The sequence below is a fragment of the Poecilia reticulata genome, chromosome 11 (genome assembly GCF_904066995.2).
Source record: "Poecilia reticulata chromosome 11, P_reticulata-male-v2, whole genome shotgun sequence".
Lineage (NCBI taxonomy): Eukaryota > Metazoa > Chordata > Actinopteri > Cyprinodontiformes > Poeciliidae > Poecilia > Poecilia reticulata.
The window spans coordinates 15993984-16015951 of NC_088840.1; the positions used below are offsets into that span (position 1 = coordinate 15993984).

Genomic DNA, 21968 nt, shown 5'->3' on the forward strand with positions numbered 1-21968 from the left:
AAATGTCAAGACAACCTCTCCTCCCCCCCAAAAAAGAGTTAAAAAGTTCTGAGTGGAGTTTTCCAAAAGCCATGAGACGCATCGACAATTTTGAAGATGATCCTCTTGTCAGATGAGATCAAAGCTGAGTTTCTCGACCCAAATTTAAAATCCTATGTGAGGTGAAAAGGTGGCACAGCAGATCCTCCTGAACACACAAAAGCAGTGGTGTAATGTTGGTGTAATGTAGTAGTGGCATGTGCTGGGCAAAGCCTTTTTCTCAGCAAGGGAAAATAAGTAAACCCAGAAAACATTAGACTTTGGCCCAGGTCCACTTATGTAGTTTGTCACAAAGGCACCCACCCACCAACTTTATGTGCAGCCCCTTATGTAAGACTACACTTTGATTTTAAGAACTCAGTTCGACTGAATACTGGGAATATTACCTCCTTGCTGGGTTTCGCTTGTGCACCATATTTGGTGACATGCCGTACCCAATTTCACAACAGATAATGTGAAGCAATTTTCTACAATCTACTCTTAGTCTACTGGAAGGAAAGGTGGTTATATGAGAGATAAGTATCTCTCAGCAGGATGCTATTCATAGTTGTTTTGAAGCGATCACAGGTCATAAAAATTATTCATAATCATCTATTGGTCCAAATTTCTATCGGTGGAATAGGTTGTAGTATATTTGTTGTTTATATATATTTTTAAGGCCATTTGTCTTCATAATTTAATACAGTAGTTAAGGAGCCAATTTTCCTCACCTCTGAGCATTTGCAAATATGTTCATATTCAAACCATGCGTCTCTGAAATGATAGGGTGAATGCATTATCTAAATAATTCAATTTGAAGTTAAAATAAATGATAGTTGAGGTTGGAGAAGTGGAAAAGGATGCCAATTCAGGTCTTCAAAAAGTTCAAGACTGAAAGCAATAACATTGTTAAGCAGTGAAATGAACTGTGTGAATGTGTGTGTGCACTGTGTAAGATTTGTGTGCCCTGCAAAAAGGGTTGAGTCAAAAGGCTCCTTGGTGGCCTTGGCTTTAATAATAAATGGTGACACACAAAAAAAAAAAAAACAGGCAAATCCAGAGACTGTGAGAAACGCAGAATCACAGAGACAGATGAAGACCGAACAAGTTCAAAAGAGCAAAAAATAAAAAAATAAAAATGCCATGGAGGTCATTTGACAAACAACACTAAGGATAAGGAATTTCTGAGAGACAATGCGAGAGCAAGAGAAATAGAAAAGGGGGAGAGATGTGGAACAAAAAAAAAAAAAAAACACACAAAAAAACGCTCCATTAGAGAGAACCTGACCGACAGGAAGGCAACAAGAGGATGGTGGATAGACAGATGTCTAATGAGGAAAAATGACTCACAGAGACAGAGTGAGGGGAACGGAGGGCGACTGTTAGGAGGGAAAGAGGTGAGTGACTTGTTGGTAGTGCTTCGTTGGCTCACAGATGGAAGAGCTGTCCAACACACATACACTCATACAGAAACACACAAACACCGTACTATGTGCAGGTGATTTGGCAGCAAGGCTGCTGATAATGTTTATATTTCATAACCAAGGCCCAAGGATGTAGCTTTAGCAGCACAATCCCATACACATCTACCAAGCTTGTCTGTCCCCTCTGTTCTCCCATATTTGTCAAGAAAAAAAATATACATCTCAAAAAATCATCCACCTACATAGTAAATCTTATGGGTGATGAAGCCAGCCACTGTGGGACAAACACATTTATCTTGCATTGACTGCTGACAGAACTTTTGCCAGTATTTGGGTATAAGTGAGAAGGTTACCATTATTCATTGGCTAATTGTTAAATGCATATTCAGATACTTTGTATGGATTATAGATTATAGATTAATCGTTTTACTGAACAGAAATTACAAAGAACAAATCTGGTTCTTAATAAAATCCTAATGAGTCAAATTGAAAGTGTCATGGAGTCATCAGCCTCATGACATTAACATTGACATGAAAAATAATATTGAAAAAATAAATATATCAAATCTAATTAAAAACATAAATAAGTGATAAGTTATTTACTGTTATGGTCTGTAAGATATATTTATCATCTGTATTAGATATGGTCTCAACAAACCCATGACATTTCAACACTATTATTTTACCTTTTATCTGGAAATAGTGTCTGTTTATTCTTTTCATACAGTCCTCTGTATTAGGACTCTAGCTCTAAAGGTCTTGCCATACCAGTTTATACCTCTGTATTTACTTAAATTTCTTAGTTTATTCTTGCATTTTGTTCTTCATTCATTTCCATTTAGTTTCCTTTGATTAGTATTATCCTCTCTTGGTTTATTGCTATGTCCACTTTAGATTCTTTCCTGTTGCTAGATTTATTTGATTATTTATTGACGCTCACCATCAGTAATCTCATCACCTGCTGCGACGCCTAATCATCATGTGTTTCACATCATGTGTTGATTTTTTCATTGTTTAGCGTCGGATTCTCTGGTTTTTATGCCATAATTCACATCTAGTTCATCGCTCCGTTTTATGTTCCGCTTCTCATGTTTCAGAGTTTTGCGCAATGTGTGCGTCTTTTTTTTTTTATAGCTCCTAAGGTGCAGGGCGGTCAGGAAGCGTATCGATGGGGAAAAGGCAGACTGACATAAACCTTTTAACACAACGGAAACAATTTCTGCATTCTGATTATTGAAATTTAAAAGTGCTGTGTTGTTCTATCACCCCCGTTTCATAGCGGACCACTTCCAGCACCGTGTTAACGCTATAAAATGAACGCTCTCTATTGTGGTATCACCCATGGAGGGATTTCTTTATTTAAATAGGTTTATTTTTCAGAGGGATACACAGTGAGGGTATCGTGATTTTAGCTACCAGTAGCAGGGGAACGAAGCTGCGCCAAGAAGCTAACAGAAGCTAACAAACACTGAATAGAAGAAGAGCTGCCATCGATACAGTTGCAGCCAAGCATGATTTAATGTTACACAATACAGTTTTACCAAGTTGCTCAAAGTCTAAACTGGCATTGTTGTGCCTTCGACCAAAGGCCCCCCAAAGGCATCCCAGTGCCCCCCTTTTGTAAAAATGTCCGCCAGCACCCCCTGCCGTCCTGTGAACGCTCCCTGGGGGGCGGTACCGCCCAAGTTGAGAACCGCTACTCTAGATGGTGTATGTGCAAGTGGTAAGGCAGGTAAAATGAAAGTGAGCTATTATGTTTTGCCACTTAATTTTGTTTTATATCACTACATGTATTGCATCTTTTCATATTTGCTCTTATTTTACACATTTAACCATTTTTTATGGAACTCGCACAGTTTCAGACAAAAAACAATTTCTATTGTTCATACCTCAGCATTAAAGATGCACTAGAAATATTTCTCAACACTCTCTTTGCCTCTTGCGGCATGGCAGAATGTGCAGATTATATGAGAAAATGCTGGCAGATTAATATACGTGCCAACTTTTAGTTCCACATTTCAATTTTATTCTTTTCAGGAAACTACTGAATTTTAACACAGGCATCAAGCTGAAAGTAGATGTTTTCCAGCTTCATTTTGATGCTCAGACAGCAGGAGTTTGAGAGAATTCCAGCTGCCAACACCAGGCATTTGTCTCACCAGCTCTCTGACTCGACAATTCCTCCTCCTCAATTTGAAAGCTTCCTTGCTCTCCCCCCACTGCCTGCTGCGACACGATTCTGTGTGGGTGATTATAGATTAAGGGGATCACTTTTAAATAATTTGTGCGAAATGAAACGGTTAGAGAAATATTTTTGCAATTAGAATGGACACCCACAATGATGTGAGACAAAGTGAGGTAATGACGAATGATTCAGGAAGACCTCGATTTTTTTTTCTTCACTTCACACTGTCTGAGTTTGAGTGAGAAATTTTAACATTTTCTGTTAATTTTAGAGATCAGAGTGAGCCAATGCCCGCTCTGTGACTAACAGTCATATAATGGAGATACTGTGAAGAAATTGCAATTAGAATTTTAATTGCACATCTTGTTGTTTAACCCAGTTTGCAAATAATTATTTTAGAACCTTTCAAAAAGTAACCAGGAAACTGACAGGAGGAAAAAAAACAAAAACAACAACCTCTCACTGAACTGTTGTATTGACTAACTTAGAATGTCACAGAAACACTTGGCCTGCAAAGTGAGGAAGTGAATATTTTTTAAGGTGTACAAAAAGTTACGTGAGGCACTGCATAAACAAAAAGAAGATACAAATACTGTGGAGCTCTGAAACAGATTGGTCCTTTCATATTTATTTATCGCGTTATATGCTTCTTTAATAGGACAAAAAAAGCATCAATGTAGTCTTTATTTTAATAATATTAGGAATATTCTCTTGTAATCATGCTTGATCTGATTTTAGTTTAGGGTGTGTCCATGACGGGGCGGAGATGGGGATGGAGAGGTTGTTCATGGCCAGAAAGGTGTGTGTTATGTTTTTCACTCCACTGAGAAAGATGGTGTTTTTTCTGTGTTTACTTCTTTGAGAGGTGGGTGACTGTTCTGCTCCTTCTGAGTAGGTCAGGACTTATAGACGGTTGTTCCTTTTGTTCAGAGAAGGCATTTGTTTGGTTTTGTGATCTCATTTATCTTCTTGAGGTATTTTTTGGTTACAATTTTACTCCGAATTGGGAATTAGAGGTGTTAACCTGTTTTTTGTTTCTTTCAGGAGGCTAAAGTCACATTTGTTAATGAACTCCACCATCATCATCTCTTGGACACCATCTGGAGACGCAACAATGGTAAAAGAGAACTGTATCTGACGGTACTTTATAAAATTTTGTTTGAAAGCGATTATGACTGAGTTGTTTCCTTTTTATGACATAAAGATGTTGACAACATTGTTAGTACTACTGAGAATGAACTGATGAAAATCAGACATTACTTTTGAATTGTGGAATTTAATTGCAGTTACTGCCTTAGAGATGACGGCTGAGGGGTTTCTTTGTACACCCAACTGAACTCAAATCGATCAACCAAGCAGTTGGACTAAGTAACTGGATAATAGAGGATTTCTTGCTCTTTTTTTCTTTGACTATTTCAACATTGAATGTCAGTAGGTTGTGTGTTCTTATATGCTACTTAGAAAATGTCAGACTGGATGTATGCACGTAGGGTTTTTATTTTCTTTTATGCTGATGATTTATGGGCTACTTGGATATATGAAATGTTACTTGAGATAAATGAATCATCTATCTATCTATCTATCTATCTATCTATCTATCTATCTATCTATCTATCTATCTATCTATCTATCTATCTATCTATCTATCTATCTATCTATCTATCTATCTATCTATCTATCTATCTATCTATCTATCAAAAAGCCTATCATTGTAGGCTTTTTGGTCATTATCAGAGGAGTACCAACTATTTTTGTCTGCATGTGTAAATCCACAGATGATGACACCTAAATGAGGCAAACAAAGTTTTTTTGTGCAGCAGAGCTCTTTCCCATGTTTCTTGGAATGTGATCAAATGAACGACCCATCTATCAAACAAGAGATTCAGAAAAGGTTAATATTTTTAGTACTTTAAAAGACAAGTTGACATCAAGGACAAATACTTCGTTCCCAGCTGATGTTAAGATAAAAGCTCAGGTAGCAACGAAAGCCTTTATTTATTTTTTAAAATCCACATCATTCGACAAACCAAAACCTCACTTAGACTGTCTGATCAAAACAGGTCACAGCTCTCGTTCAATGGGAATTCAGTAAGAAATAATTTATCTAGGCATCAAAACCCAGCGGTTTCACCTTTCAGGTCAAACAAGAAATGAAATCACAAATTGATCCCAAACAGACAGAGATTTCAGAATCGCATTCATACTGGCAGGTAAGCCTAAACTTACACATACACTGGCAGATTGGATTTGGAAAATGTATTTCATTCACTCAACAAGTTTGTTTCTGACAGCAAATGTGATGAGTATCTCTCAAAGGGTTTAACAAAAAAAAACAGTTTAAGGAGTCGAAAAACATGCATCTGTTTTTTATTGAAAATTATTTATGCCTTTGTCAACAATCAAGGACAAATCAGTTGAGCAGACTTTATATGTTTCCACTGATATTTAATGATTTATCTTTGAAGATGAGCTCCAATCTTTAAGGTTAAAAAATTACTTTAAACTTAAATCTGCTTGATCTCTGCAAAATTTGATGCAGAGAACAATATCTTAACCCCACAAGTCTGGATTGGAGCATATCTAGATCAGAATGAACCTAGCATGATGTCTAGTTCAAAAACAGACCATGTTAGTATGCAGTAGTAGAAAAGAAACAACAGCAAAACAAACCCTCACACAAATGCATGTCCATTCCTTACCTTTGTAGTTGATCTTAAATCCTATAGATCCAACACTCTCATCTGACTGGAGGTGGAGCCACATCTGGTGGGTCATGCTGACAATCAGGTCAGGCACAAAGCTGCCTGACAAGCTAGAGCACAAAATGCATCACTATTAAATTGCTGTCATCGTAATTACCATAAAAGTACAATTTTCAGTACAATTTTCATTACTGCAATCAGTTTCTGAAGTGATCTTTAGAGTGTGAATAAATAGCTTGAACATACTAAACTGGAACTCAAAGCTTTGAATAACGCTTTAACACGTTTGAGTATTTTCGATTGAACATACAATGCTGCTTGAAACCAACTAAATAAAGATATACTATTTTAAAACTTCTCCAAAGTCATTGAACAGTCAAAATCGAGTTACTTTTTATGCATTTATAAAAAGTGATCAAATTAAAATCAAGATCTAAAATGAAAAATAATGTTAGAAAAAAAAACATAACTACACATAATATGTTTTTGTCTGATCTGTTATGTGAAGTCATGTAAAAAATGTCAAGTCTCTTAAAAATAGTTTTTACTGTAACAAATGTTTTACATTTGAAGGCAACAGTTAGCATATAGCACATTCATATTGTTCGAGCCAAAGACCAAAGCTGTATTGATGCTTTTGTGCTATACTATATTCTTGCACTCTATACTTCTTAAGTTCTACTTTAAAAATAGCACAAAAAGTGAAATGAATTACATTAAGTCAAGAAAATGAATTCATATTAGGAGGATAACATAATACTTACACCTGAAGTATAGTTGTAGGATCTCCCACCTCTCCTCCGTCCCCTATAGTCAGAGTGTCATAGGCTATCTCCAGGTCAAACTCCTCAAAGTTGATTTGGATCACCTAATAGAAAAAATAAATGCATTCAAATTTCAGTTCAAAGAAATAAATGAAATAAAGGCTTTTTTACAGGGATTTTTATTATTATTACTTTGTTGACCATTCAATGCACTTTTGTAAAAGTGACATTCACCCATTCTCAAACAAACATGATGAATAATCAGTGTTTCATCTGCTTGTAAAATCAGGTCCATGACTTTGGTCAGTATGAAACATAAAAACTCATCTGACTGAAACATTAATTTAAACTACACTGTCAATGTACCAGGAAAAACTTTGCTCATATTCCTTTTCTAATTACACAGGTTAACATGGGTTTCATTAAATCCAGAATACTAAGTTTGTTTTCCTACTGTCATATAAAGTACATCTGTCTCAAATGCCCAAAGATGAGTCATGTGAATTTCTTGATAAAGATTTAAGAGGAGCACCTACGTTCAGCAGTCAGAGCTGTGAGAAACGGCACACAGCTGAAAAGTCTGATCAGAAATTATTAAACCACACTTTCAGTTTCATCTAAGACCAGAGAGAAACACATTTGGCAGTAGAGAAGAGAGAATGGTGAGAGATTTGACGGAGGGAAAGGAAGGAGATGGAGGCAGATGGAAATGTGGAGGACAGAGGAAAAGAGCAATGTGGGGGAATAATGAGAACATCTTTGATGCTCTGAGAGTAGAGGTTGAGAATATTTCAAACTTGAATTTTGACCTGGGCCTCGGGGAAGATTAAAACTGCACTTTACCTCCTCCTTCCTTTTGCCTTATTTCAGATTCCCTGATTCAATATTCTGAGGGTGGACTTCAAAAATATCTAAAAATAAAAAATAAAAAAAACATCATACAGGCTCCTTTTATTTCTGTAATGCTTCCTTAGACTTCCTTAGACTGTGTCCTAGCACTTTTCTGTTCATTTAAGCGTAATGAAGCTACTCTATAAATAAAATAAAGATAAAAAATAAGCACAAAAATAAACAGTGCACTCTCCAATATGTGCTAATTTACTTTGCTTAGTTTTGGAAAGGTTGCCTGATTGGTTTCCATTTTTCTGTTTTTACTTCCTCAGTCAGTTCTTTATTTGATCTCAGCAGATTTTGCCTTCACATGACAGTAGATCTACAATATGAACTTACAACAAATGTAGCCCCATCAAGCATAAGCAGGTCATCACTACATAGAGGTTAAGAAGTCAAATCAAAAGAAACCTGATCGTTGAGCAAGGATGAAGATCAGAATGAAATGTATCATCTCAAGAGCCTTTCACCTAAAGAAGTGATAAATCCACAGATCCCACTCTACAAAAACCTTAGTGATAAACATTATCTAGACAACATGCTGGCACCAAATGTCCTCTCCTAGATGACAGCATGTGTACCTTCAGCTTGGCAGCATGTTGGCTTTAGTTTCTAACATCTATATCTTAACAATACTTCTTAGACTCTCTATGGGGTTGGGTTCAGGATAGGTTGAACAATAATGAAGAACAGTGGCAACATGGTCATTGAAGCAAGTACTGGTGCTTTTTGAAGTGCGGGCAGGTGACAGGTTCTGCTGGAAAGGGAATTAAGCATTTCCACTTTGTCAGTGGAGGGAAGCAGGACATCCTCTAAAACTTTCACTGATGGATGCATCTAAAACTTGGACTTGAGAGAACATACGTGAACCAACACCAGCAGAAGGCATAACTCTCTGAAAAGCCACTAAATGTGGAAACTTCACACTGAACTTCTAGCAGGCTGTTGCAGGCTCCACTTTTCCTACAGACTTCAGTAGAGTCTTTTGTCTTATTATCTCAGGTAAATAAGCTTCAGATGTTGCTGGTTCGGGAGTGGCTTCATGCAAGGAATGTGACCCATAACCTGAATACATCTGTGTGTGGTGGCTATGAATGATAGCCACAGCCATACAATTGTGAATTCCCAAGTTTTAAAATTTGCTATACAATTTCTCCAAGTCTGTGACTATCCTTGTTGCTTGCGCACATTTTTCTACTTCCACTTAACTTACCAAAAACATAAAGCTAGCATTTGAGAAATTGCCTTTAATGACTTCCCTCCCTGACTAAGTGAGTGTCTGATGAATGAAGTTTTTGGTTTATGACCAAAAACTTCAAAATTATATATCATTTTCTATTGGTCTTGAGTAATGATTAAGCTTTCTGAAACGTATCAAACATTTTAGAACTAAGTGTTTAAAGCATGTCAATCTGTGTGTAATGACTTCATATTTAGTACAAGTTTGACCTTTGAACTACATTAATTTGCATTGTACAGATATTAGGATTTATTGAAATGGTTTGGTGGCATATTTTTGTACATCTTTAAATTGACATATCTAAATATAACAAGAAATTTATCAGGAACTCAAATATTAATTTAAAGTTAAGTCAAAAGTGTCCTTTGGAGGTGTAGTCATTGTGATTATGTTTTCCATACCAGTTCAACTCTTTCCTTCTACCCTTGTTTGTTACTTAATGTTTTTGGATGAATTAGTAAATGCATAAACAAGCCACTACCTTTTTTGACTTATGCTCAAATGTAAAAGTCCACTTGCACAGAAGCATATGTTGTGTGGGATTTTTGGGCAGCAAGTCTTACTAAAAACTTTAGGGCTTGTCAAAATGCAACTTGTAGACTTTAGTTTAATTTTATGCATCAGAGACTGAAATAAAACCCTGTGGAGTTACACAGCCTTTCTGTCAATATCTTTTAATATATTATTTCAACACCACACTGTGTTCCACTCATGAAGTTCATATCTTTCAATAACAATGTAAGAAAGCTACTGTGCTACAGCTGAACTTTAATAATGTGGCTGGAATCAACAAATTTAGACTCATCTATGTGTATATAGATGTAATTTAGCAAACGTCTGAGCCCAGTGTAGGCAGATTGGAAACCGCAACAACCCATACAGGATACTGATAAATAACCACTAAAAAAATCCAGGTGATAGAAAACACCAGAGGCAGCAGGCGCCTTACAGCTGACCTTTCAGTTACGGCTATAAGAGTTGCAATCATCTACAATGATATGTGAAAAATCACTGAGTCTTGAACAGAAAGTTATTTCTTCAAATTCTGTTGTCTTGTGACATGCTCGTCTAAGTTTACATCCAATCATCATGGATCTGAATGTTGAATATATTTTTGACTTTCAGTAATGTATTTGAACAGTCACTTTTTATACTTCAGTGACTTAAAAAAAAGTTCAGATTTTGCCAGCATTATGGAAGCTTACACATCTATATGCGTAAATCTTTAAAATTATTTATATAACTGTTCCTCACTTTGATCACAGGTATAAAAATGTGTCTGGCGGATTTTTTTAGGAGGACATTTCACTATGGTTCTTGTTTAAAACTGTCAGATTTCTTTTTTTTTTCTTCTTTGCAATAATAAAGGTCACTTATTACTTTGACAGAAAAGCGGAAGGGAAAAGGTGTGGAAAGACATGCGGCAAAGGAATCAAGAAGAGGAGTCAAACTCAGAACGGCTTATTCGAGGTCTAAGCGTCTGTATACGGGGCACCAACTCTAACCACTGCACCACCTCAAAGTGTTGGATTTCTGAACACAACCTAACCTTTAAGTATATCCCACAAATTTTCCAAGGGAGTTGAGGTTGAGGCAATACAGTAGTAACTGTGTTTTATCCATACCAGAACCAGTTTGTAGTGTATTTGAAATCTCTGTCCTGCTGGAACATCCTACTATGTCCAGGTTTCAACCATCTACCTATTGATTTCACTCAAGGCTGAAGGATTCGGAGGTGGTTCTTAGAACAGTAAGTCCTTGAAGTTTCCATACGCCTTGTGACTGATGCCAAACAACGATTTGTCAAACCATATAATTGTTCCCAAAAGGCATTTAACTTGTTTACATGGTCCTCTGCAGACAGGAAAAAAATGTCTTAATTTTTTCTTTTGTGGCTCACACACTTTCAGTCCATGGCTATGAGAAACAGTATTCACTGAGACGGGATTCAGTTTTGGATTTTTCAAATATTTGAAGGCATCTGTGAGTGAGAGTTTAGGGCCAGATGGCTGAAACTTGTATGTAGCTGGGTGTTATGCAATTGGTTTTGGAATGAATAAGTCAAACTAACATTAAACTTCTGAGTCACCATTCAGAGTAAGCTAGATCAAAGAGCGGTTCAAATCATTAAAAGCAACAAAATAATGTGATTTCCACGCATTTGTGCATTTCTTTAGTTAAGTAGCTCAGACAGTTCTGCAAATCTGTAGCTGTAGTTTCATTGCTGCAAATAAAAAGTTTTAAAAAGCAAAGACTTTATTTCTCTATCCCTTCTCATTAATATTACTTAAACAACTTTCTTATAAATTACTCACACAGTAAACCCAACAGAAATCTTCTAAGATCCATTAAACAACACTTTATTAAATCAGCAAGAGCTCAGTAGAAGGCAACCGCAGGGGATTGTTTTCACATTGTTGTCTAACCCTTAATGTGAAGTGCCCCAAACTTGACACAGTTTGTGGTTTTATTACAAAAACGAGATAAATTAATTAAGGGCAGTGAAAAGTAGAGTGAAACAGATTTCGTGATTACAAACAAATCTGCATAACAAACATGCAACAAGGTCCCGTCAATGGTATTCATACCTCAAACATTTTCACATTTTGCTGCATTTCAGGCTTTACTATCAATGCATTTTTTAAATGTTATATAATAGTCAAATAAGAGGCATTATTGCTATTGTAAAGTGGGAAGAACACTGTCTTTTTTTTTTCAAATAAAAATCAAAAAGATGTGAATTTGGATTGAGTCCCCAAGTAAAGAGCCATCTTATTGCAATGAAAGATAGCTGCTACATGTCATCTTTAAGTTATGATCTCATCCTTCCTTAATTGTCCATTCTTCTTTGAACAAAAAAAGCTTAAACTGACTGAAAGGTAGACATCAACTTTCAAGTCTTGCCCAAATTCTCATTGGGAGTGTGATCTGATCTTTGACTGGGCTGTTCAAAAACACAAAAACATTTTTTTCCTAAAACATTCCATAATAGCACTCGCTGTTTTGGGTCATTGTTCTGCTGAAAGGTAAACCTCCACCTCTGCCTCAACTCTCTGGCACCCTCAAACAGTATTCCTTCCATGATTGGCTTGCATGTGGACTCATCCATATTCCCATTTACTCTGACTAATTTCCCAAACACACCTAAAAGAAGTATTCCAGCAGGCTGTCACTACTTTGGTGTTTTACATCTAAGGCTAAGATTTATCTTAATATTGTCATCTGACCAGAACCCCCATTTCTGCATGTGTTCTATCCTTTACAAAATGGGGAATCTTATGACGTTTTTCTTACCATAGTCCATGAAAGTGAAATTGCTGGATTGTGCTGTGCTGTAGTTGTAATTTAGACTGAATGGTAAGGTGACCACATCTTAGTAGGTTTACAATGATCTCAGACTCGTTCCTTTTTCAGGTGATTGATTAAACACAACTCTTCCAGAGACTCATCGTTCATAGATGCTTTAAGTTGGTCCACAGCTTCATTCTTCATCTGTATTTCTTGTTCTTTGGCCTCCGCAGTGCTTTTTGCATTCATAGGTTTTCTAACAAACACTAAGAACCCTCACAAAAGTGTTGTTTTATGCTAAGAATACAACATATTTTATCAAATGAGTGACTTTTGAAGGCAACTGGCTACTCTAGATTTTATTCAGCAATGTCAGAATACGAGTTTATCATGCAAGTGAAAGTATTTATCATTCTTCTTAGTCATAATTATTTATGCAATTGTAACTATGTACCATTTCGTGTTGGTCTATCACATAAAATACACCATTATATGTGGCTGTAGCGTAAATAATTTGTGAAAAAGTGCAAGGGGTTTGGCTATATTTCCAAGGCGCCGTAATTTACACAGCTATTTGTCCACACATACTGAATGAAGACGAAGCAGAGTCTATTGAGTTTTCTCCTTGCGTGCATCCTTTACATTGCATAATTATGCCTCACTGACACTTTTCACAGAGCATTAAACTCAGCTAGGGTTTAACTACTTTTCACAGAATCCTTGCGTGCATATACAGTCGTCTCTGAAAATGCTGCACTGAAGTCAACTTTCTTTTTCTTCTAGTGTGGTAGGTAAAAATTAATACTTCATATGTCTGCGCTGTCCTAATTGGCTGGTGTTTATGCACCCATTTCTCAGTTTGATTTTTTTTCATGTTTGTGTCATATTCTACCTTGCTAATGCCCCCTCGCTATCTCTCTTCCTAATTGGCTGCTGTATTCTATCTTGCTGTTCATGTATGGCTCCAAGCCAATCAGGCAACAGAATTGGATTTCTGTGTGATAAAGCACTTACTTTGGCTGTCGTGCAGAAAACGAGGCTCCTCCCTGCTCGTACCTTTATAAAATGTGGGGATTTCTTGAATATTACTGCTACCACAGGAATATATAAAATGTCTGCCGAGTCAAAGAGCCAGCGATGTAAAGTGGACATCGTCAGGGATGGTCGAACAACTGTTCATCTGTGACAGCTTTACAGCAAACTCCCTGCTCCCACTGATCGTGTTTTGGCCGAGATGTGTCATTGTGAGGAGACTTGGGCTTTAGGCGATGAAGACTGATGGCTAACACCCACCGCTGCTTCATGCTTCATCTGCTGCTTCTATTTTACTGGCTGAATCTACCAGGTTCCTTCGTTCTAGATAGCAACTCTGAGCAGGACGCAGACGTAGAAGGCACTACTGGACACAGTTGCTACGCAACTATGGGATTAATACGTTTGACTAACAGCAAATGTTATTGATATGGCACCTGAAACGCTGTTGAATAACATCTAAAGAAAATAATCATAGCAGGAATTCGTTTTCACAAACCTAAAAATGTTAAAGATTCAGCTAGAAGGTCCCGGCTTGGGAAGTAATACACATAGAGCCCTCAACAGCTGCATGAGTATATGACCTCTGTACATGGTGCACCTGTGCTACTAACCAAGTCACTGTGCTCCAATTTGATCAAATTCTAGGGAAATGTATCTACACTTGTGAATTTAAAGAAAGTTTGTTTTAAAAAAGTGTTCAGCAAAGAATTGTTCTAATACTTACTCAAAAGTTTATTCAGATTTTATTTCAGATGGGTCTTGTGAAATAACTCCCTATTTTAGTGCCAAACTTTAGTAACCATGCTCAGTGCATAGTCACATTTTCTTTCGGAGCTTACACTCCACACACACAAGGGTGCCAAATCCTCATTGACTCAGTATGCAAGTAAGCAATGAAAATTTTTGGCTGGGGTCCAAATGAAAGAATTTTCTCCTTCCCTTTTTCCTTTTATTTTGTAGCTATGGTGCATCTCCATCACCAAAAGAAACCCTGGGCAGCTAGCCAAATCACCTTTATCAAAACACACCACCGCATAGATCAGGACGACTGTGTACTAGCCAGTACATACATGAATACTAATGCAAAATGCTTCATCTAGAACTTGTGCGTCTTGGACGCCTTTTGTTAACACATTAAACCATGCATGCACAAAAAATGATTTGGAGGAAGCAAAATAAGACATAAAATCAAGGGGAAAGTAGTGGAACACATTACGAGAAGCAACCAGAAGACAGAAACAAAAGAAAAAGAGAAGAACAGAAAGGGAAAGAAAATTCGAGTAATGGTCACCCTGTCCTACTATCCCCAAGGTTAAACGAGAACAGGATAGAATGAATGGGCTCTAAAGGCTCATTCTGCCAAAACTAAATGAAGCAATAACATCACAGAGCTATAGAACTCCATTAACACTTAACCTGCAAAGGAAGGAGCCGAGGGATAGATCGACAGAGGAGGGGAGGAAAAGAAGAAATAAGGCTACCAAGACATATAGAAGAAGAAAGGATGTGCTACCAAACTTTACATCTTTTTATCTTTAGGGTATAAGCAGACACTGAGACGTGTGTGAATAGGTGCAGTGGGCAGAGACATGCCCATAAAACAGTAAAAAACAGATTCCACCCTTTACTCGCACCCTGCATCCTGCCTTTCTTCATAGTAATGGTTTCAGCCTGAGCTTCTTAATGAAGAATCTGGGTAATTCTAAGGACAGAGCCTCTGGGAGTGCAGAGGGAGGAGGGCTGTACATGTTGAAAAAAAGAGAAAAGGATAATAAAAAAAAACTTATAATGAAAGAAAAGGAGAGTGAGACAAAATAGCGGTATGCATTTGCCATAAAGAATTTTAAATGCAGTTACTTTTGGATACATGAACCGTTGAGATTTCTCCGTACTATCCCACTTGCACAAAACCCTGTCCTCCTCTCATCGGCCTCAGACTTTTATCTGGTTAGCTTCCCCCCACCCTGAACATCAAGTGACCACCCTCCAGTCTGCTAAGCTGCTCCTCATTCTTTCATTATTGTTCTAATTGAGAACAGATTTTCAATGCACGTATGCCAGATAGTCCCCACTCCTATTCAGTTTTGGCAGGTGTTCCTTGCCTTTTACCTGTTGTTTACCTGCCAGTTTCCTACTGTGTATTTGTCTTCTGCCACCTGCTCAACATGAGCCTGGCTTTTTAAAAACTAAATTATTTTTTGCACCATAACATCATGCCTCTGTCTCCTGTTGGGTTTCGTACCTAATGACTTCCTGTTCTGCCCAAACATTTGAGCTGTGATTGAATGTTAATATGTGAGCAAAACCATCTTATAAATGCTAGTAATCATGTTTTTATTTTCTAAGACAAAAAAATAGAAGAGTAACTGTGAATGATCAATATTTTTCTCATTACCTGAATGGAGTGTGCTTTCACCTCAGGAGTAGGATTAATTTTAGTGAAATATATCACTAATTACTTTTCCTTGTTAAACCCAAGATGTTCACGTCATTTTTTAATTCCAAACGATGGGTTCAAGTCTAAAAAGAGCAAATGAACTTTTAAGGGGAAAGTACAGGGCAACTCTTTAGTCTTTTCCTTTTAAGTCTCAGGTCTTATTGGGGTAATTCCAAATTATGACTTGGCTCTAGAGGGGCAAGTATAAATCAAGTCTCATCTCTTTCTCCCCAAGTCAGATCTTATGGGACCAACCCAAGTCTTGAATCTTTCGCTCCATGTCCAAACCGAGTTTGAAGTCTTTTGCTGCAACACTAAACAAATTTTCAAATCCTGGAAAGGAATAAATCATAGGAATTAATCACAACCTAAATGTTAATCAGTTGGACGGTTGTTTTGCTTTGCAAGTTCCCCAGAAAGTTTTTGGAAGGAACTTCTTAAATGTATATTGTGATCTAAGAGGATACGCAGCAGGGAAGAGGGCCTATCCAGGAAAACGTCAAGAAAAGACTATAATTGCTATCCTACTGGCAAAAGAGGGTTGAACAAAGTAATAACAACGGGGGTCCTGGTAAGTCAGTAGTAGCTGCAGTGCAAAGACAATGAGAGAAAAAACTAAAAGCATTCTAGCTCTCTAAAAGATCCTATTAGAAACCACTTTGGTTTAGTACACAATGGTTGCAATGTTTCTAATTAGTGAAAGCTTTTTATTACTTGTGTGTAGTTTGTGTTTCAGGTGTTATCCACCATACACTTTATGTTATTCCCCTTTAAATATAGTGCTGTTCAAAAATACAGACCTCTATAAACTTTTGCTCCAAAGAAATGACATTCAAGACGAACTTTACTCCATATGGGGTGTGATTCAGTACGGCACATGACATGCTGTCTACATGATGTGTGAGAAAAGCCATGTGTTGGACTCAGTGGTGCGGATGACATGGAGATGATACAGTATGTCACATACCAGTGCTTGATACGGTTGTGTGGGTAAAGTAGGATATAATGCACTGATGTAGCTGAATATTATTTGGTCTTCATTTTAAGTCATTATGTCCATCACCATTTAAAATACATATACATTAATTTTATGTATGTATGTAACGTGCAGACACACACACATTTACGCATGCACACCACAAACGGTGCGGAGGGCATTAGTAACGTAGCCTTCAGCAGTCACATACACAGCATAGCCTTCAAGAGAGAATGTATTGCTGTAGGCCATAAACCAGAGGCCTTGGGCAGTGACAGAGAGCGCTGTGTGTGGGAGTTTCGGAGGGGATGGAAGGAGTAGAGAAGAGGAGCTTTTTTGGTAAAAAGCAAAGTCCCTAAAAATGTCTTTTTTTTGTTGTGAGGGTGAAAAAAAGCAGCTGTATTTCTACTCCCTCATATACAGCATTGTTTTGAGTGTTTGTGTGAATGTGTAAGTATAGCTCCATCATGCTGATGCAGGTGTTGCCCTTGACGACAGTGCAGTCGCCAAAGGGAGCCAGAGTCAAACAAGGATGTGCTTCAGAATACCAATCAGATATCTCCTGAGAGAGAAAAGGGCCAATGGCAGATATCTATCTGGCTTTCAACCCATCCCTGCTTCTTTGTGGGGATTAAATGATCTCACCAAGTTAGAAACCGATATCTTTTGAGCATTTGCTGCTCCATCACCCTAGATCCCTTTAGTAAAAAAAAATTTAAATTAACTTTGTAAAAGATCAGATTTTTATTTCAGTTAAAACTAAATTTAATGCATCATGTTTTAGGTAGCTATTAAAGGCATAGCCTACTTAAATCTAAGAAACATGCTTAAAATTTAACCCACCCATCACTAAATTTCATGGAGGTTCCGATCTTGATCAGTCATTGGTCCTCATGCAAGTTAATATTCCTCTAGTATAACTCCCACTTTTCTTGGCCAGTAGGCATAAACACCTAATTTTGGTGGCAGATATTATCTTTAACCCACAGCTACCATAAATGACTGTAGTGCCACCTTCAAAAATGTTCCAGATAGGCACTCAAGAAAACTTTGAAATTGTTTTAGTTGACCTAAATAATTTTGGAAAGTGGCGAGTAAAATTATACAGTAAGGATCATGACATGTTTAGTGTTTGAATAATTATTACACATAAAAGATGTGACCCCTTATTTATACAAATGCTCACCCTGCTTTCTTTAAATCTTCATTTTATTCCCCATAGTTAGATGGTTTACCAAAAAAATTCCACAATTACAGGGAAAACCGGAACTACATGAAAAAGCAAGCTCGAGTTCAAAGACATATTTTGAAGGACCATCAAAGTTTCTGATCAAGTTCACCTTAAAGATAACAAGAAGGTACGTTTTCTTTGGAATCAAAATATGCAAGGGTTGAGCTAAAGCTGAATTAGGATTAAATTATTATTGCTTCATATACTAAATCAAAACAAATAATGGCGTTCTTACCTTATTTGGATTTGATGCTGTAATTATCCACACACACTGGGCATTGCTCTCGTATTGAATTGGAAAGTTGGGAGATGTAAAGGTCCCCGATGTCCCCTGAAGATTACTGCCACACGTCTTTGCTATAAAAAGAAAAGAGAAAAAAAAGGACATATTGATCTTGTCACTCGTGAGAACTGTAGATTTAGCCGAGACATTAGCAAAAAGCTATTGCACACAGAGCCACCGCAATACCATGCATTCACAATTACCTTTCTAATTAACGCGTTTAGGTGACGCTTTGCCCGAGTCTCTCACAGTGAAAAACAGAAAGCCAATTCGCATCATTGGACGGTCAAAGCAGGAGTTCAGTGACGAACAATTAAAAATGACATCAATGCAGCTGAGAGTTGGATGGAATGAGCGTGTGAGCTCAGGAAGTGAAGAGAAAAAAGAAGATAAGACTGAAGTAGGGAGAGGAACAGAAAGAGGAACAGAAGGTCACATAGATGTTATTGATACTGTCAGCAGCATCTCCCTGGATAACATTACTTAATTGGAAGCTACTGGGTGTGAAATACCACAGGATTAGCTGGAGTTGTGCTGTTGACTGATAAAGACATGTACCAGCCATTTATTCCAAACATCTATTTAAAGTAAACAATTTCAGAGCATTAAAGTAATCGTGTTCACTTACAGTGTTGCATGTCTAAACACAAACTGTAAGTTTAAAGACGAAGCCACTCTGAGAGACTAACAATGGCATCAAACTGAACAAATACTTCCTGCATGTCAGTTAAATCGTGACTTTGTGTAAAACTGTATTTGAAATGCCAGGCTTTACGACGCAAAGCCATGCAAAACCTCAAACAGCGACACTTAGTGTTGCATTCAGTGGGGTGTTTAAAACGACACATGCTTGGTGTTCGATAAACCAACTAAGCCTTCATTAGGCTTTGTTCTCTGACTGGATGTGACAGAGAAGCTGCTTGTCTGTCCTTGGGTCGTCCTGTTAGACTCGGGAGGTAATTTTCTGGTTGGTTTGAAGCAGAGTTTGCTCTTTAATGAGTTTGTTCAGCAGCAGGCCATAAGAATACATACAGTCAGCATACACAGCGAGAGAGAGAGAGAAGCCAAACATCATCAGTTGTACACCACTTCAAAAACATTCAGTACAAACATGCAGAGACAAAAAAAATATCCCTCAATAATAAACCTAATAGGCTTTCAGTGCCATGAAAACATATGTGACCCCATTTAAGAGTACATCCCTTTTAAATCTTTTGTTTTCCTAAACAAATAAGTATCAGACAAAGACAAATTTCAACTGCTCTCTCAAACCACTTCAAACCCACCAAGACACAGACTTTTATGTACTCTCTCTCCCATGCTCACTCTACGCCGCCACTTTTACTTAGTGGTCAGTGAAGGAAAGGAGAGGAATAAAAGAATCATACTGCAGTTTGTTTGCAAGAACGTTTTTTTCATTGTGTGTGTAATGGAGTGTGTCCAAGAGGCGCCGCATGAGAGTGTCAAAACAAGCACAAGTCCCGTTAGAGAAAAACTGATATCACTCGCGAGTGTCTCTTAGCTTGATGCCTGAATTCCCTGACTGTGCCCCATCTGCGTCTTGTTTCTATAATTCTCGTTGCAACTTTGACTGACCTTCCCTCGTCTTCGGATGGTTGCGATTTATACTCTAGGAGATACCATGGTGATAAATTGTGCATGCGCATGCTTGAGTTAGACGAGGTAAATGATTCATCGTGCCTCCAGAAACTTTGTGTGCCTTTGTAAGTATGCGTGCACTTTGACAGCTCAATCAGCGTATCCTGAACAAATGGCCGACCCATCACCGTGCCAACAGTAAAATGGGCTCTATGTTGCTGCAGCGACACTGCAGAGAGAGTTATCACCAGAATTACCAGAGAGGATAGCATCCTATAATTTATATTAAAACAACATCAATTTATTCAGCACTTGAATGCCATTTAATTTTTCTATTTAGAACCTTCAGCCCTTTTTTTGCGGCTGTTAAAAGTATTTAGCATGTTTTGATGACTGTCTTTACTGTCAAGTACAAACTGGAAGTTCACGTACACTTTTTTTCTCACCATCAGACGATTAATCAGACCAAACTTCTCCTGTTTTAGGTCAGTTAGAATTACCAAAGATTATTTCTATTTGATAAATACCACATCAGTGAGAGAAAAGTTGCAAAAGTTTTATTTATTAAATTCTTTGAAATCAGAAGTGGGTACACAAGTTGTCAGTATTTGGTACCAAAGTGTTTAAACTTTGTGACTTAAGTGAAATCTTTTGGATATCCTGTCATAATTTCAACCTCAATCCTTTTAGCAAATTATGAGTTTTAGACCAAGGTAGACCAATTAGTTCAGACTTCTCTGTTTTCGGAAAAGGTGGCTTTTCGCTTGGATCACAGTCAAAAGGAGCGATAATTAAAAAACACAGTAAATGCCACCAAATTATCAACTTTAAAAGAGCTAAAAGATCATTTGTTATTAAAAGAGAAAAAAAAAGTTTTCTCAAAACAAAACATTTTTAATCATCGATGGGCTTCCTTCCAATCACCTGTTTTGTATCTCAATTAAATACTTTTAGTTTATTTTGTTATTTTCTGTGAAAAACCTTTCCCAAGATTTCTTCCCCGAGATTGGGCCTCTTTGAGTTAAGCAAAAATAGCCCCAAAATAGGACTTGCAGTGCAGTTAGTTGGTGGAAACCAATTGACAGGAAAACAGTGGTTTCACATGTGAGCCAAATTAGACTTTCCTGCCTCTTTATGTGGACATTGCTGCTCATTAAAAAGGGACAGTAGTAATATTTAACAAGCTGCTTTTGCCCACTGTGTCAAACACACCAATGCCAAAGGATATTTCCATTTCTATGTCTTAGAGACACGACGGGCTTAGATAAAACAGAAGTGCTTTTTGCCCGGAGAAGGAAAATAGAAAGATCAAATTTTGATTTATTCTTTTTCTTTCCTTCTCTTCATTATCTGAAACTGGCACACTGTTTTATGGGTTTGAAGCCACAATAGCAACATGATTTTCAAAGCGTTGATTTATTCCAGATGAAATTAAGATGTTTTATAAGATCTGTCTTTTACCAAAAGCACACTGTTAAGATTAAATGGATAGTTTTGACAGGTACAATATAGACAAGACCAATGAGCCCATACTGATGACTAAAGTTCCACACCTCATTTTCTTCAGACTAAAAGGAAAACCCATGGGGCTCTCCTTCTTCACCTGACTTCAACTCACACAAGCTAGTGACCCACATAAACAGTTTGGAAGTGAACCAAAATTAAATGAGGTTTCAAGTAAGGATTGCTGCGCCAAAGTCTCTCATAATGTAGCTCCAATGCCCTTGGTCATTTTTCTCCAAAGTTTTGTTTTATGGCTTCATAGCATTACTAACGTGGCCCCATAAACACTAAGAACACAACTCTGGGAAGGTTTTTAATTTTTAATAGCGCCCAGCCACTGTGTTTCAACCGACGATTTTTTTTACCTGTCTACGCTGCCTTAAATTTAAAGG

At 37.4% G+C, this 21968-nt stretch overlaps 1 protein-coding gene across 9 annotated transcripts in view; it reads right to left on the minus strand.

Moving 5' to 3' along the window:
* LOC103472465 (CUB and sushi domain-containing protein 3-like) overlaps positions 1–21968 on the minus strand; it is a 393820-nt gene that overhangs the window by 117073 nt on the left and 254779 nt on the right. For all 9 annotated transcript variants that reach the window (XR_014089825.1, XM_081612755.1, XM_017307525.2 and 6 more), the window contains 3 exons: positions 18427–18548; positions 7094–7197; positions 6327–6439 (listed from right to left, as the gene is read on the minus strand). Coding sequence is in view for 8 of the 9 variants with exons in the window: in XM_081612755.1 (XP_081468881.1) it covers positions 6327–6439; positions 7094–7197; positions 18427–18548 (339 nt within the window). In the remaining variant the exon portion in view is untranslated. The remainder of the gene's footprint in view (positions 1–6326; positions 6440–7093; positions 7198–18426; positions 18549–21968) is intronic.